The sequence below is a fragment of the Erythrolamprus reginae genome, chromosome 3 (assembly GCF_031021105.1).
Source record: "Erythrolamprus reginae isolate rEryReg1 chromosome 3, rEryReg1.hap1, whole genome shotgun sequence".
NCBI classification, from domain to species: domain Eukaryota; kingdom Metazoa; phylum Chordata; class Lepidosauria; order Squamata; family Dipsadidae; genus Erythrolamprus; species Erythrolamprus reginae.
In genome coordinates this window covers 10,452,616-10,468,385 of record NC_091952.1, presented here as the reverse complement: position 1 = coordinate 10,468,385, position 15,770 = coordinate 10,452,616, and the positions used below count along the sequence as shown (strand labels likewise).

General features: G+C 40.8%; 1 protein-coding gene across 13 annotated transcripts in view; it reads right to left on the bottom strand.

Annotated features, from left to right (window-relative positions):
- Positions 1-15,770, bottom strand: part of DIDO1 (death inducer-obliterator 1) — a 124,111-nt gene that overhangs the window by 95,258 nt on the left and 13,083 nt on the right. For 4 of the 13 annotated variants that reach the window (XM_070744473.1, XM_070744467.1, XM_070744477.1 and 1 more), the window contains exon 1: positions 1,211-1,332. Coding sequence is in view for 2 of the 13 variants with exons in the window: in XM_070744469.1 (XP_070600570.1) it covers positions 9,691-9,762 (72 nt within the window). In the remaining 11 variants the exon portion in view is untranslated. Of the gene's footprint in view, positions 1-1,210; positions 1,510-9,690; positions 9,765-15,770 lie in introns of those variants that run through there. The other 9 variants (XM_070744468.1, XM_070744469.1, XM_070744470.1 and 6 more) reach the window with 6 other exon arrangements.

Below are 15,770 nucleotides of genomic sequence, written 5' to 3'. Positions count from 1 at the left end.
CAAACTCTGAGGGCAATCAATAAAGGGTAGCCTCGGGACACAGAAACATCGGGGTACTCTGCTACCATCTGGTGGCTGACCGCATGTTTGCAGCTTAAAATAATCTTTCTGGAGTTGGACAGCATATAAATCCAATTAATTAATGGCCTATAAAAATCCTATTAATTAATTAACAGCATATAAATCCAATTAATTCATTCATTAATAAAAGGGCTTCTTTTACAAAGTGAAGTCAGCAAGGGTTCTGAGCAGTGAGAAGGAGATTGTTACACAATTGCGATGTGAAAGCACTTCCAAAAATATCCAGAAACCCCTTCTCCGTGCAAAAAATACCACCAGGCGAAAGTGCCGCTTTACGGTCCCTAGTTTTTAAACCCGGGGCTCCCCAAATTCAGCTCATCAAGCATTCCGTAGAAATGTTGAGTTTTATCTATTGAACCCCCCCTCCCAAAAATCCAACACTACTTGAACTAACCAGTAAGTAATATGAACGATAACCACAAAACAGGAAAAACAAAACAAAACCCGACGACGACTCCCCCCCCCCTTGGGACAGTCATTATCGATCCTTGTTGGGGAGGTTCAACTGACCAGGTTGGAGAGCCCCATCCAACCCCTCGCGTTAAAAAATATTCTTTTAACCCCTCCCCTTTAAACCCTTCCCACCCCTCGCGTTAAAAATATTCTTTTAAACCCCCCCCCCCTTAAACCCTTCCCATCCCTCGCGTTAAAAAATATTCATTTAAAAATATTAATTTCAGCGCCCCCCCCCCGGATTCCAATTATGTGAGGAGAAAAACGCGAGTTCCAAATCCCTCCTTTCCTTCCTTCCCACAAAAAAAAGGGGGGGTGAGGGGGGGGGGAAAGGCCGGAGCCCCAACGATGGTAGGCTGGGGCGATGCGGGCCCTCCCTTCGCGCTCACCTCCCCGCCAGGCCTGGAAGCCTCCCCTATCCTCGTCCCATATGCAGGAGATGCGAGGCCGAGAGCGATGCACCGCCTCGCTCGGCCGGACCTCTCTGAGGAGGATAACAACTACGACGACTGAGGCGCCGGTGCCGCCACATCACGAAGCCCCTTTTTTGACGTTAAGGCGATTGTGGGGTCACCGCCGGGGAGGCCTTTTCTCGCCTGCTGCTTCCCCCGCCCGTTCGTCGGTTTTCCCAGCAGGTCTCGATGGACCCCCGGGCTCGCCCAAGTGCCTCACTCACCAGAGAGGAGGGGAATGGGCCGCGCGGAGACGCTGAGGGTTGGAACCGGGGGTCGCGGCCTCTCCGCCTCAGCTGAGAGCGGCGGCCGCCGTCGCCGCCATTTCCTCCTCCTCTTCTCCTCCTGCTCCTCCTCGCGGCTCGCTCTCGGCAGCGCCGGGCGGGGGGAGGAGGACTTGTTGCTCCGCCCGCGCTGAGGCAGCTGCTGAATCCGTTGCCAAAATGGCCGCCGCCCGATGAGGCGGCCCAAAACGTTCTCGCAGGATGGCCGCTCTCGCCGGCGAACACACTGGCACTTGGGAGGACTTGTGCGCCGCGGACCATAGAGACGCGATATCTTTCCTTAGGAGGGGGAAAGGGGAGGGAAGGTGCGGCCGAGGGAATTTAAAAAAAAAGGGAGCGGGTGCTTCGCCGAGTGGGGAGGCGCCCCTTGTGGTTGGAGAAGAAAGTGCTCAGGGGAGACGTGAACAACGCCCCTTTTTCAATGCGCGCTGTAAACCAGAGCTCAGTTCTTAAATCCGCAAATCAAACCCTTCACTCTAAATCTAAATTCTATAATTAAAAAAAACTATGCGTTTATGGAGATTCTGTCATCCAGGTCACTGTTGTCCCAAAGGTGCTCTTTTGTCCCCACCACATCCCAAGAGGCAACTGGACTTTTTTGTTTTGTTTTATTTTATTTATTTATTTATTTTATTTGTTTATCAAACATGTATAGGATAGTAGTTTGTATAAACATAAAATAGGATAGAATAGAATTCTTTCTTGGTCAAGTGTGATTGGACACACAAGGAATTTGTCTTGGGTGCATATGCTCTCAGTGTACATTTAAAAAAGGATACATTTGTCAAGAATCATGAGGTACAACACTTAAGGATTGTCATAGGGGTCAAATAAACAGTCAGGAAACAATATTAATAAAAATCTTAAGGATACAAGCAACAAGTTACAGTCATACAGTCCTAAGTGAGAGGAGATGGGTGATAGGAATGAGAAAAAAACTAGTAGTAATAGTAGTGCAGACTTAGTAAATAGTTTGACAGTGTTGAGGGAATTATTTGTTTAGCAGAGTGATGGCGTTCGGGGGAAAACTGTTTCTGTGCCAAGTTGTCTTGGTGTGCAGTGCTCTGTAGCAACGTTTTGAGGGTAGAAGTAAACATAAGTAAAAAAAGTAATCATAAAAAAGGACAGTAGGACAAAAAGGACAATGATGTGCTTATGCACGTCCCTTATAGACCTGTTAGAAAAGAGTAGAGGTCAACTGCAAACAATCTAAGGTTAAAGTTTTGGGGTTTGGGGAAGGAACCACAGAGTCAGGCAGTGCATTCCAGGCATTGATCACTCTATTGCTAAAGTTGTATTTTCTTTAGTCGAGTTGAGCTCGTTTTTTACACTTAGTTTAAATCTATTACATGCTTGTGTGTTGCTGCGGTTGAAGGTGAAGTAGTCATTAACAGGAAGGACATTTTGGTATATGATTTTATGAACTACATTTAGATCAGATTGGAGGCGACGTAGTTGTAAATTGTCTAACTGCATTATTTCAAGTCTGGTGGAACAAGGTGTTCTCTTGTGAGTGGACGAGTGAAGGACTTTTCTTGTGAAACATTTCTGGACTCTCTCGACTATATTTTTCTTTGAAGTCATTTCACTTCTCATCCAAGCTTAGAGTCGAAGGTGCTTCTTGGATAAGAAGCGAAATGTCCTCAAAGAAAAATAAAGTCCAGTTGCCTCTTGGACCCCCTCCCCGGCGGAAAAGCACCTTTAAATATAAAGCATATACTGTAGTTTTATCCCAAATGCAAATCATATCTCATGCAATTGAGGTTTCCTGGTATTTTGGAAAATAATACAAAAACAAAAGTACAAAAATACTAAATCTTATAATTGTTTGCTTAATATAAAAAAAATGGAGGATGAAACAGTGAAAGAGGTAATGATAATTTGGGCACAAAATTTTGGGCACACTATTGTATTGGAGCTCTGGGACAAATTATGGAATAAAATTACAAAATGACAATGGCCTAATCATACAGAGAGAATATCTATAAAATGTTTTACAGATGGCGTTTACCCCCATCAAAACTGCCAAAATTTTCCCAATACATCACCTATATGCTGGAAATCTAAACAGGAAATCGGTACTTATTATCACATGTGGTGGACTTGCTCAAAAATAAGGAAATATTGGAAAACAATACAAAAATGGATTGAAGAAGTAACCAAACAGACAGTAGAACTTAAACCGGAAACGTTTCTGTTAGGAATATTTAGAACAAAAGTAGACAAACACCTCCAATATCTCATATTCCACAATTTTAACAGCCACTTGAATTCTCTATGCACAATTTTGGAAAACAGACATAATCCCTACAAACACTATGAAAATAACTAAAATATTAGAATGTGCAAAATGACGATGCAATTACAGGATAAAGAGGACACAATTCTATACAGAATTGGCATAAATGGTTGGAACACACACACAAAAATTGTTACAATAAATAATAATATACAGGACACAATGGGTGATGAAAGATAATAAGGATAGGAAGAAAATTAAAGTTAAGAACATAATAGACTTACAATAGTGATATGTAATGCTGTAATACACATTAAACATTCTTTTTCTTTTTTTGTATATGCTGGTCTTGTATATATGTACACTCTGTATTTTAAATTTGTATGTTGTATGTTGATTTGTTTTAAATTCAATAAAAAATATTTTTTTTAAAAAAGAATTAATACAAAAGTGATTTGCCAGAGAAGAGAATGTGGAAGATGTTCTTGCAATGAAGTCTGTGGAGGTAGTCCTCAAGTTACAATCACAACCGAGCCCAAAATTTAGGTTGCTAAGTAAAAACATTGGTTAAGCGTGTTTTGCCCTGTTTTATGACTTCCCTTTGCCGCAGTTGTTAAGTGAATCGTTGCCTTTGTCAAATTAGTAGCATGGTCGTTAAGTCAGTTTTGATTTCCCCATTGACTTTGTCAGAGTTTGGCAAAACTGACCCAGGTGCCCTGCAACCGACACAATATGAACCAGCTGCCAAGTGTCTGAATTTTGATGGTTTGACCATAGAGATGCTGCAATGGCCGTGGATGTAAGTCAACTTTTTCAATAACTTTGAACGTTCAATGCTCATTGTTAAGTCAAGGAGTACCTGCAATTATCTGTGTCTTTCAACATTTTCGAAAGAAAAATGGGCTATCGGTAAGGCTGAAGCAGGGGTGAAATGCTACCGGTTCGGCCTGGTTCTGTTATTCCAGTTGCGGCAGCTGCTGGTGTTTTGGAGAACCGGTAGCGGCAGCAGCGTGAGGCTCTGCTCACCCACCACCATTTTTAAAAACCCTCTGCGCATGTGCAAAGACTTCTGCGCATGTGCAGAGGGTGAAAAAGCATGTGCGCTGGTGCCAGGCACACACAAATCATGCGTTTCCAAACCGGTAGGGAAGGTAAGTAGATTTTACCGTTGGGCAGAAGCCCAGGAAATTAAAAGAGTTTATGGCCAGACAAGTTATCAAAACACCCGGTGGATGCTCTGGACAGCCAAGGCTGAGAAATAGGCAGCAAAATGTACTTTTCATCACGTCAGGGCTGGCGAATCAATCTATCAAGGTGTCAACCCTGAAGCTGTCCTGACCTAGAAGACGGGAGAAGAGTGGAGAGGAGAGAAGAGGAAAGGAAAGAACAGAATGCAGAATGTAGAAGAATAGAATGGAATGGAAGAATAGAATAGAATAGAATCAGAATGGAAGAATAGAATAGTATAGTATAGTATAGAATGCAGAATGAAATAGGAATAGAATGCAGAATGCGGAGAGGGGCGGCATACAAATCTAATTAATAATAATAATAATAATAATAATAATAATAATAATAATAATAATAGAATAAAATAGAATGCAGAATGGAATATCAATGGGAATAGAATAGAATAAAACAGAATAGCAGGTGAAACTCGAAAAATTGGAATATCGTGCAAAATTTCATTTATTTCAGTGATGCAACTTAAAAACATGCATAGTACATGGTTTGGACCCCTTTTGTAGCAATTACTGCCTCAATAAAGTGTGGTATAGAAGTTATCAGCTTGTGGCACTACTTAGGTGTTTATTTATTTATTTATTTATTTATTTATTTAGATTTATGGAACAATTAGCAACTTTATTAACAATTATGCAATCTATGGGTTCAGGTCAGGTGAATTTGCTGGCCAATTAAACACAAACATACCACAGTCATTGAATCAGATTTTGGTGCTTTTGGAAGTGAGGGCAGGTGCCAAGTCCTGTTGGAAAATGACGTCAGCATCCCCATAAAGCTCGTCTGCAGAAGGAAGCACAAAGTGTTCCAAAATCTCCCGATAGACGGCTCTGTCAACTCTGGACTTAACGAAGCACAGTGGACCAACACCAGCAGGCGACACGGCTCCCCAAATCAACACAGACTGTGAAAACCTTCACATTGGACTTCAAGCATCTTGCAGTGGGTACCTCTCCATTCTTCCTCCATGCTCTGGGTCCTTGGTTTCCAAATGAGATGTAAAAGTTGCTCTTATCAGAAAAGAGGACTTTGGACCGCTGAGCAACAGACCAGGTCTGTTTTTCTTTAGCCCAGGTAAGACGCATCTCCATGTTGTTTGCTGTTCAGGAGCGGCTTGACAAGAGGAATACATCATTTGAAGCCCACGTCCCAGATCCGTCAGTGTTTGTGTTGTGGCTCTTGATGCCTCAGTCCAATCCTTGTGAAAGTCCCCAACACTTTTGAACGGCCTTTTCCTGACAATTCCCCTCCAGGTTGTGGTCATCCTTGATGCTTCTGCACCTTTTTTCTTTCACATAACTTTTCCCTTGCACATAACTTTCTATTAATGTGCTTTGATACAGCACTTTGGGAGCATCCAACTTCATTTGCAATTATCTTTTGAGGCTTTCTGTCCTTGTGGAGGGTGTCAATGATAGTTATCTGCACAACTGTCAGGTCAGCAGCCTTTCCCATGATTGTGATGCCTACTGAACCAGACTGAGAGACCATTTAAAGGATGTAATGGCTTAATTAGCTGATTGGAATGGGACACTTTGAGCCTGGAATATCGCACCTTTTGATAATATTCTAATTTTCTGAGATTGTGGATTTGGAGTTTTCATGAGCTGTACCCAGTGAAGGGCTACCAAAATTCTTACTACCACTCTGTGGGTGTGGCTTATGCATTTTCTTTCAACATCTTTCAGTGCAAATTGTGTGCTCTGGGGTGAAGCACCATTTCCCCTACCCCACTGCGTCCCCCCACCCGGGCTGGGCAGTAGCCCACCCCTGGCTGTACCCCATAATCATCACAATTATGACAAATCATGGCTTGAATATCTTGCTTTGCATGTAATGAATCTCTCTCATATATTAGTTTCACCTTTTAAGTTGCCTTACTTAGGACCAGATTATGTTTGGGACCGTCTGCTGCCTCATCTATCCCAGCGACCAGTTAGGGCCCACAGAGTCGGCCCTCTTCAGGTCCCATCGGCCAGACAATGTCGACTGGTGGGGCCTAGAGGAAGAGCCTTCTCTGTGGCAGTCCTGGCCTCTGGAACGAATTCCCCCCGGAGATAGGCCGCCTCCCTCCTGGTCTTTTGCAAAACCTTAAAAACCTACCTTGGCCAACGGGTTTGGCGGCCGTGAATGATGACACTGTCTCCGGCCAATACGAGATATGATTGGATTGGATGAATGTATGCAAGTGTTTATGGGGTCTTTTAAATGTTTTTTTTTTTTAGTAAATTTTTATATTATAGACATATTGGATTTCTTATCCAGTAATACCTTGTCTTACGAACTTAATTGGTTCCGGAAGTAGGTTTGCAAGGCAAAAAGTTCTTAAGACGAAACATTGTTTCCCATAGGAAACAATGTAAAAGCAATTAATGCATGCAAAAAGAAAAAAAAATCGCAAAATGTGGGCGCCGCTGCCCAGCTGTCACCTTTTAAAACAGCCGGGGAACTTCTCGGCGTTCTCCCGAATCCGAACCCGGAAGTTTGGGTTTGGGTTCGGGTTCCGGAGGCTGCCGAGAAGCGCCCGGCTGTTTCAGAAGGTTACAGCCGGGTGGCGCTGCTCGCTGGAGCGCCGTTTTTGCGATCGGCGGCGGTGTTTTAGGCCGATCTGGAGGCTGGAAAGGAGGTGGGGAATACCAATAGGGAATTCCATGGGCGGAGCTTTGACGTCACGAAGACGTCTTCCGGGTTCGGCGTTCAGGAGAACGCCAAGAAGCCCCCCGGCTGTTTCAGAAGGTGAAAGCCGGGCGGCGGCACTTCTCGGCGGCCTCCCAAACCCGAACTCGAAAAGTTCAGGTTCGGGTTTGGGAGAACGCCGAGAAGCCCCCCGGCTGTTTTAAAAGGTGACAGCTGGGCGGCGGCACCCAGCGGAGCGCCATTTTGCGATCTGCGGTGGGTTTGTAAGCCGAAAAAAGTTCGTAAGGCAAAAAAATTCCGAACCCTGGGTTCATATCACGAGGGGTTCATATGACGAGGTACCACTGTATATTGTTACTGAGTCGCCTCGAGAAGGGCGGCATAGAAATCTAATAATAAATAAATAAATAAATAAGCAAACAAACAAATAAACAAACAAGCAAGCAAACAAACTTTTGCACGATATTCTAATTTTTTGATTTTCACCTGTAGAATAATGGAATAGAATTTTATTGGCCAAGTGTGATTGGACACAAGGAATTTGTCTTTGGTGCAGATGCTCTCAGTGTACATAAAAGAAAAAGACACATTTGTCAAGAATCATGAGGTACAGCACTTAAGGATTCTCATAGGGGTCAAATAAGCAATCCAATCATATCATTTTGTCCGCTTCAGGGTTGCCACACTGGAGCGGAGGGTCAGGGAGGGGGGATTTGAGATAGAGATTTTGTAGCCCAAACAAAATACTTTCTTTTGGGACGAAGGGATATTCTCACACGTGGTAGGAGGAAGATCGAGTGATGCCACCCGGTTCTCAAACTGCATGGGCGATTGAACCATGTGACTGATTGTTTTGAGAAAATAGAAAAACATTCATTCATTCATTCATTCATTCATTCATTCATTCATTCATTCATTCATTCATTCATTCATTCATTCATGCATTTGGATTTATATGCACCCCTCTCCGAGGACTCGGGGCGGCTTACAACATATAAAAGAAATACTGTAATGTAAACATCCTAATCCAATTAATTTAAAACTAGTTAATCTAAAAAAACCTCCTGTAATATTAAAAATCAGTCATTCCCATTCACACAACAAGCATACATTCATTGGCCAGGTGGGGCGGCATATAAATCCAAATGAATGAATGAATGAATGAATGAATGAATGAATGAATGAATGTTTTTCTATTTTCTCAAAACAATCCGTCACATGATTCAATCCCCCATGCAGTCTGACAACCGGGTGGCCCCAAGCCTGGAGGCATAGATGAGTCTTCAGACTCTTGCGGAAGGCGAGGAAGGTGGGAACAGTGCGAATCTCCGTGGGGAGCTGATTCCAGAGAACCACAGAGAAGGCTCTTCCCCTAGGCCCCGCCAAGCGACATTATCTAGTTGATGGAACCTGGAGAAGGCCGACTCTGTGGGACCTAACCGGTCACTGGCACTCATACGACAGAAGGCGGTCCCGCAGGTAATCTGGTCCAATGCCATGTAGGGCTTTATAGGTCATAACCAACACTTTGAATTGTATACAGAAACCAATGGCAGCCAATGCAGTCTGTGGAGTGTTGGAGAAACATGGGTATACCTGGGAAGGTCCATGACCGCTCGCGCGGCTGCATTTTGCACGATTTGCAGTTTCCGAACACTCTTCAAAGGTAGTTCCATGTAGAGAGCATTGCAATAGTTGAACCTCGAGGTGATAAGGGCATGAGTAACTGTGAGTAAAGACTCCCTATCCAGATAGGGCCACAACTAGTGCAACAGGCGAACCTGGGCAAACGCCCTCCTCGCCACAGCCAAAAGATGATGTTCCAAAGTCAGCCGTGGATCGAGGAGAATGCCCAAGTTGCGGACCCTCTCCGAGGGGATCAAACGTTCCTCCCCAGAGTGATGGATGGACAGATGGAAGTATCCTTGGGAGGCAGAACCCACAGCCACTCCTTCTTGTTGGGGTTGAGTCTGAGCCTGTTAACACCCATCCACGGGGGTTTTCAGAGTCAGTTTTCACCAGATATGTGCCAATATATTTCCAATAAAATCATTCTTTGAGACGTTCAACAGCATCGCAGTCTTGCTTGCTATGGATTTATTACTTGCAACCATCACACAGGGTTGAAACCAAGGGGTCCTCAAACCTGGCAGCTTTAAGACTCGTGGACTTCAACTCCCAGAATTCTCCAGCCAGCTGGAGAATTCTGGGAGTTGAAGTCCACGAGCCTTAAAGCTGCCACGTTTGAACACCTCTGGTTTAAACATTCTGTAGCTTGATTCTTCATTTTGCAATAACTGACCTTTTTTCTTGGAAGAGCTTCTGAAGAAGCTAAGCCAAAGCAACATCTGAACTCACCATCATCTCTTTGCATTTCTAGAGAGAGAGAGAGAGAGAGAGAGAGGGATTTAGCACAGGGTGGAACACCATGAAAAGAAAGCAATTTATACCCATTTCTAACATTTTACAGTGCTTCCTACACCTGGTTCATTGGATGCGTTATGACCACAGTTGAGCCCAACTCAAATAGGGTGTGTGAAGTGAAACGTTGGTTAAGTGAGTTCATTGCCCCATTTTTGCAACTTTTGTTACCACGGTTGTTAAGTGAATCACTGCATTTCTTAAGCTGGTTACATGGCTGTTACATGAATCTGTGCTTCCCCACTGGCTTGTCAGGTCTGTTCTGTCCCTTAATTACACAGATTGCAATGCTCACCTAGGTCTTCTTTAACAACTTTTATTCATAACATTTTTTTATCCAAATTATCAAACATTTCCAGCTAAATTCATTTTCTCTCAGCAACTCTGCATTCCAATCCCACTTCAACTTTAATGGCTCCAGGAGCTGAGCCAAAGGCTAAATCATAACTGTCCCAAATAGATAAGGTTCCTCACACAACACGAACTCTGACAGCTTCCCCAAAACATTCAGATACTTTACATCTTCTTATCAGTGAACAGTTCTGAATAGCTAGAAGCTGTGCTTTTTGAGAAACCCTGGAAGAAACAGCCTCTACAAGAATAGTTGCACTTCACAAAGAATTTACCCAGACTCCCATTCTTTTATAGCTCTAGTGATGAAACATAAACCAGTGTTTCTCAACCTTGGCATCTTGAAGATATCTGGACTTCAACTCCCAGAATTCCCCAGACAGCATTCGCTGGCTGGGGAATTCTGGGAGTTGAAGTCCAAATATCTTTTAAGTTGCCAAGGTTGGGAAACACTGCTCTAAACTACACATAGTACAGAATCATTTCCTTTCCCCATACATTTTCTGCTGTCTGCTATGGAATATTCTAAATCTAGATCTAACAGTGGTTCATTTTCCATAAAGTCTCCCTCCTCCTCCTCCTCCTCCTCCTCGGAAATAGTCTGCATTAACACCTCTTCACTTTCGTCTACCTCCCCTTCACTTTCTGCCTCGGCTGGCAAAGCATCCAGTGCATCCAGACGGCCCTGGTTCTTCCTCGTCCTCATGATCCGACATTATCAAAGTTGATCTAGGCTCTCTCACAACAAGGTCACAACAGGGGATTATGTGACTCCAGGACCATGCAATCGCCATAAATATGAACCAGTGGCCCAGTTTCTGAATTTTGATCACATGACACAAACCCATGGGTGTTCTGGATTCTGGTTAGAACTTAGGTTAAATTGGAAATAATAATAATAACAGTAATAATAATAATTATTATTATTATTTATTAGATTTGCATGCCGCCCCTCTCCGCAGACTCAAATAACGCTTACTGAATGCAGGATTTCATAAACAAAAACTCCATCTTTATTTCTCCTCTCTTCCGTATTCAAAATGCATTACAGGCAGTCACATTCCTTCCTCTCTTATCTTAACGATTAAAGCACACCAAAGCATTCCTCCAGGCCTCCTCCCTTGTCTTAAGATTTATGTCTATTCAGCATAGTTCAAAGCACTAAGAACAGCTGTTAAATAGCAGAGAATGAACTAACTTACTTCGTAGCCATACCGGCACCCGTCCATGATGGATTTACAACATTGAAAACTCCGCCCTTCTTCCCCGCTGGCACCCAGACATGACGAATAAATCACGTCAGTAATTAACCCATTCCTCCCCTTAATATCTCTTCCCTAACACTTGTTCCCTGTACCTTTGTACCCTTCTGAAATTTGGATTTAACCATCTAGGATCTGTCTCTTCTTCACTGGAGTCTGGACTCATAGCAACGTCCTGTGGCTGGCTTCCCACCTGTTCTGACACCTGTAACCCACTAATTCATAAGCACTATCTGTATCAGAGTCATCAAACTCTTCGCCATCCTCCAACTGACCAAGAGTACTGTATATACAATAATGGGAAGGCTGCAACGGTCGTAAGTGTGAAAAATGGTCAGAAATTTGAATTGTTATTAACTGAACTGTCGTAAGTTGAGGACTACCTGTAGAGGCCCTCCTCAACCGCGAGCCAGAATTTCCATTGTTAAGCAAGATGGCTGTTAAGTCGCACCTAATATTATGACTCTTTTTTGCTGGGATGATTAACTTTATTAATGTTAAGTGAATCACTGCATTTGCTATAGTCAAGAGACTGCAAGATTTGACCTTCAGTGGGTGATTCTGGGATGGGAGTGTTGGAAGAAAATTTCCTGTGTTCCTTTCCCAGTTGGAAAGCAGTCACCGAAGCTGGGAAGTAATACACATGGAAGCCAGCTGTCAGAAAAGGTATCCTTTAATTCAGGAAGGCAAAAAAAAAAAAAGTAGTGACACAGCTCCAGTATTCCTGGCTTGCAACTTGGAATTGTGACTCTGGCCTTTTATGCTTAATTCTTCTTTGAAGCCCCTGCAGCTTGATGGGTTTTAATGGGTTTCTGGTTGCCTTTGGTTTTGTTTTGCTGTTTTCCTGTGTTAATCTTGGTCCCAGGTCTTTTGTTTTTTCTGGTCCTAGGGAGTTAATCCTATCAGGGAGGCAGGAAAAAGGGAATTTCAGTTTACTTTGGAGAGTTTCTATTTAGCCTGATTTCCCTTATCTTAATGGCTCTACTTGAAGGTTCCTTTTGTAATAGTCTTCTGAGTTTTTCTTTTCAGCTGGTGCTTCTTGGTTTTCTTAAAGGGGGAAGGTCAGGCTTGAGTCTCTTGGCATTGTTTTCTGAGGTTTCTGGTGCTGTGAGGTTCCTGGCACTGTTCTTTTGGGGTGTGCTTCCCACAGTTTGAGAGTCACACAGTGAGAAAAGGTTGAAGCTACATGGAGATTCCTCCTCCCGTTTTTTAATGCAATAAATAGCATAAAAAACACCAAGCAAGTCACTTCGGAATTAGCTCTGAACATTAGAGTTAGGGTTAAGAGAGTCACGTGATCCCGTCGGGGATCCCAGATTCACTCTACAACCATGTTAATAACGTAACAACTGCAATGATTCCCTGTGGCAAGAGTTGTAAAATGGGGCAAAACTCGCTTAACAAATCTCACTTAGCAACAGAAATTTTGGATGCAACTGTGGTCCTAAGTCAAAGATTACCCTTCATCTGGTATTGAAAACAGTCATCAGAGCCACTGTAACATCTTTTAACCACCAGAATGAAAAACACTCACTGAATTTAAAATGTTAGCAAATAATATAACTAAAGTGTGTTGATATATCTGAGTTCATTTCCAAGTGGGGAGAAAGACACTGAAAACATGGAGACTGTTTGGAAAGATGACTTATTTTTATTTTTTTAAAATAATTTTTATTAGGAATAAATATTTTTTTAAAAAACATAAAAACATAAAGATATAGAAAAACATATGCACGAAACAAAACAACACACTTACAAACACATATAACAACCTCATTTCTATGGTAGATTACCTTAATGTTAACTTTTCATTTATACATAGTTAAGTTAAACTGTATTTCCTTTACAGTTCTTATCTATTTATCTGTTCATCTATTAATAAATGTACACATCTTTATATACATTGTCCTTACTCTTTACATATCTTTGCTTATATATTTATCTATTAACAAGTATACTTCCCTTTTTGATCATGTTTATAAAATCATACATTCATTTTTCACTATACATCTATACATCATCTTTTTTTCTGTTCTTTCTTTCCAACCAGTTATAAACAGATTCCAAACCTTAAAATATTCTGAATCCTCCTTCTGATTTAATTCCATCATTAATTTATCTAATTCTGCACATCCTAAGATTTTCCTAATAATCACATTATCATCTGGTACATTACCTTGTTTCCAATATTGTGCCAGAGATATTCTTACTGATGTTAATATATGCAATTTTCAATTTTTTGGTCCAATACTCCCAGAAAAAAATGCTTCTGGTTTCACGTTTATTTTCTGTTCTGTTATTGCTTCAAGCCAATTATGTATTTTTTTTCCAAAAAAAAATAATTATTGGGCAGGTCCATCACATATGGTAATATGTTCCACTTATATGATGACATTTCCAGCATTTAGTTATTTCTCATCAGTTTATTATAAGAAACTGAAAATCCTTATTTTCTCTAATTCTTCTCGGGATTTGCTTAAGAACAATAATATCTTTCCCTTTATAGCTTATTCGTCCGGTCCTTGTAGCTTTATATATTTCATCTCTCATGTGTTTCTTTGTAAATTTGACATGCATTTCTCTTGATAGTCTGTGTTTCCTTATGTAGTTTGTCTGAATTCAATAGACTTCATCAATATTATTTTTCACTTCTTGTCTAATTTAAGGACTTCAACAATAATTTATGTCATCAAATTCAGTGTATCTTCTCCACTTTCTTCTGTGACATTTTGAAATCTCAAGAAATACAATGCTTTCTCAAGTTCCAACTGGGATATCGCCCCTTCCAGCTCTTTGTTTACCATGCCCAGGTTTTCCTCTGTTGATTCTTGTCTATTTTCCACCTTCTCTCTTTTTACCTCTATCTTTAACTTTTTGTCCATGGTCAATTACTTTCCTTACATCACTTCATGATTCTTTTCTATTGTTTCTTGTGTTTTGGCTGCTGCTTCCTGAGATTTAATCATAAACTCCGTTATTTTGTCAAGTGAGGCTTGCATCAAATATAGATGGGGGGGCTTGTCTTTTGTCAAGGGTTATCATTTCTCTTGTTAATTGCTGTCTTGCAGGCATATTTTGGATGCACAAGGAAATTTAAAAGACTTAGAAATATTAAAACAACAAGGAGTTAAAATGGATTGGTAGCCAGACTATCAGATTAGTTCCAAATTAAAAGAAGTTAAAAAGAAATTTGGGATAGCAAAGGAGAAATCGGGAAAGATCGTTTAATAGTGGACAGCACCCCATGGGTTTCAGGTACTGGGCAAAAAAAAGCACATGGGGGAGAGAGAGAATGTATACCCTCTTATCTTTGGATTTGAACTTGTATTCTTACTGGTTGTCAGGCTCCCATGAGGCCATACAGAAGTAACTTTGTTTTTTTTTTTTTTTTCAATTTTTTTATTATTTTTCATAAAAAGACAAACAAATACAAACAAACAATGAACATAAAGTGGGGGTGTATTTCCCCCGCTTCTTATGAAAGTATAAATTCAAATATAGAAAAAGAATACATATGTGTTAACTATTATAAAAAGAAAAGAAAAGATTAATAAATTTGGGTTGAAGTTTACAAATCTTAATGTGGGTATTAAGGTTAGTATAACATAGTTACCAAAAAGGAAAGATACCTTTAATATAATCCTAATTACTATAATAAAATAGTATTAAACCTTCAATCTAAACAGTAAGACTAAATTCAACTATTATACTTCAAAAATCTTAATATATTGTTTATACTTATACATACATAGCTATATCATAATCATCAAAAAATCCTTTTAAACTAATATTACTATTGTTATCATCTAGATAAAAACTAATACAGAATAAAGAAAAAGAAAAAACAACCACTAAAGATATATCTTATTTTTTCTTATCTATCCATTTGTAAACGTTGTTCCATGTTTCGTAAAATTTAGTATCCTCTTGATCGTTTAATCTTCTTGTCATCATATCCATTTCAGCGCAATCTAATATCTTAGCTATAACCTCTTCTTCCTTGGGGATTTCCTCCCCTTTCCAGTTTTGCGCATATATTATTCTAGCCGCGGTTAATATATGTATGATTAAATAAAAAATTTCTTTCTTATAGATCTGGGTTGTGACACCTAATAAATAAAATTCCGGGGTATTATCTATATCTTGTTTTATTATTTCTTTTAATATTTTTTCAATCATCTTCCAATATAGTTTTGCTTTGCTACATGTCCACCATTGATGATAGTAAGTTCCTATATCCTTCTTACATTTCCAACATATTGGGGATGTTTTGGGAAACATTTTTGCTATCCTATTTGGTGGGAGATGCCATCTATAGAACATTTTGATTTGGTTTTCTTTTAAGGAA